This window comes from Sinocyclocheilus anshuiensis, unplaced genomic scaffold (genome assembly GCF_001515605.1).
Source record: "Sinocyclocheilus anshuiensis isolate Anshui unplaced genomic scaffold, SAMN03320099.WGS_v1.1 scaffold870, whole genome shotgun sequence".
Lineage (NCBI taxonomy): Eukaryota > Metazoa > Chordata > Actinopteri > Cypriniformes > Cyprinidae > Sinocyclocheilus > Sinocyclocheilus anshuiensis.
In genome coordinates, this window is record NW_015540842.1 from 1,440,052 (window position 1) to 1,440,810 (window position 759).

Below are 759 nucleotides of genomic sequence, written 5' to 3' on the forward strand. Positions count from 1 at the left end.
CCATATAAAACCCATATTTCAGCCCATTTCAAACCCAGATGTGTCCCACATGCAAATGTTAGCTGGGTTAAAGCTGGGACCGAGATGGGTCCTGCACATGTAGCCCAGTTGGGTCCCACCTAGTGGCAAGTCCACTCCCATATGAAATCCATGTGGGCAATTAACATGGGGCCATTATGGAACCCGTGGACAATCCCATATAAAACCCATATTTCAGCCCATTTCAAACCCAGATGTGTCCCACATGCAAATGTTAGCTGGGTTAAAGCTGGGACCGAGATGGGTCTCGTGCATGTTGCCCAATTGGGTCCCACCTTGTAACAAGTGCAATCCTATATGAAATCCATGTGGGCAATTGACATGGGGCCATTATGGAACCCGCGGACAATCCTATATGGGGCCCATTTTTCAGCCCAGTTCATACCCATATGGGCCCCACATACAAATGTTGGCTGGGAATATACAAGTGCCAGGTAGAGCACCCGCACGTTGTACTGTATTAATTTCAAATTCTAATGCAACTCATGTGTACATGTCATACTTACTTAACTTCCATGCCACTCTGTTGTAAAATGGTGAAGACCATGTCAAGCTGGGCTGCAGGAACATGAAGATCAACATTCATGCCAATGGTCACAAGGTCAGGACTGTCAGGCTTCCAGAAATCCACCTGCAGAGGGTGCAATGTGTACACTTACTGAAATAGTGGAGGTGCAAACATGTCTTAATGTCTTGTGTATATATATATATATATATATA

General features: G+C 45.2%; 1 protein-coding gene across 1 annotated transcript in view; it reads right to left on the reverse strand.

Annotated features, from left to right (window-relative positions):
- cpb1 (carboxypeptidase B1 (tissue)) overlaps window positions 1–672 on the reverse strand; it is a 6,865-nt gene extending 6,193 nt beyond the window's left edge. Inside the window, exon 1 of the mRNA XM_016484926.1 lies at window positions 546–672. Within this exon, the coding sequence (XP_016340412.1) occupies window positions 546–625 (80 nt within the window). The 5' untranslated portion in view covers window positions 626–672. The remainder of the gene's footprint in view (window positions 1–545) is intronic.
- Window positions 673–759: the final 87 nt, after the last annotated feature.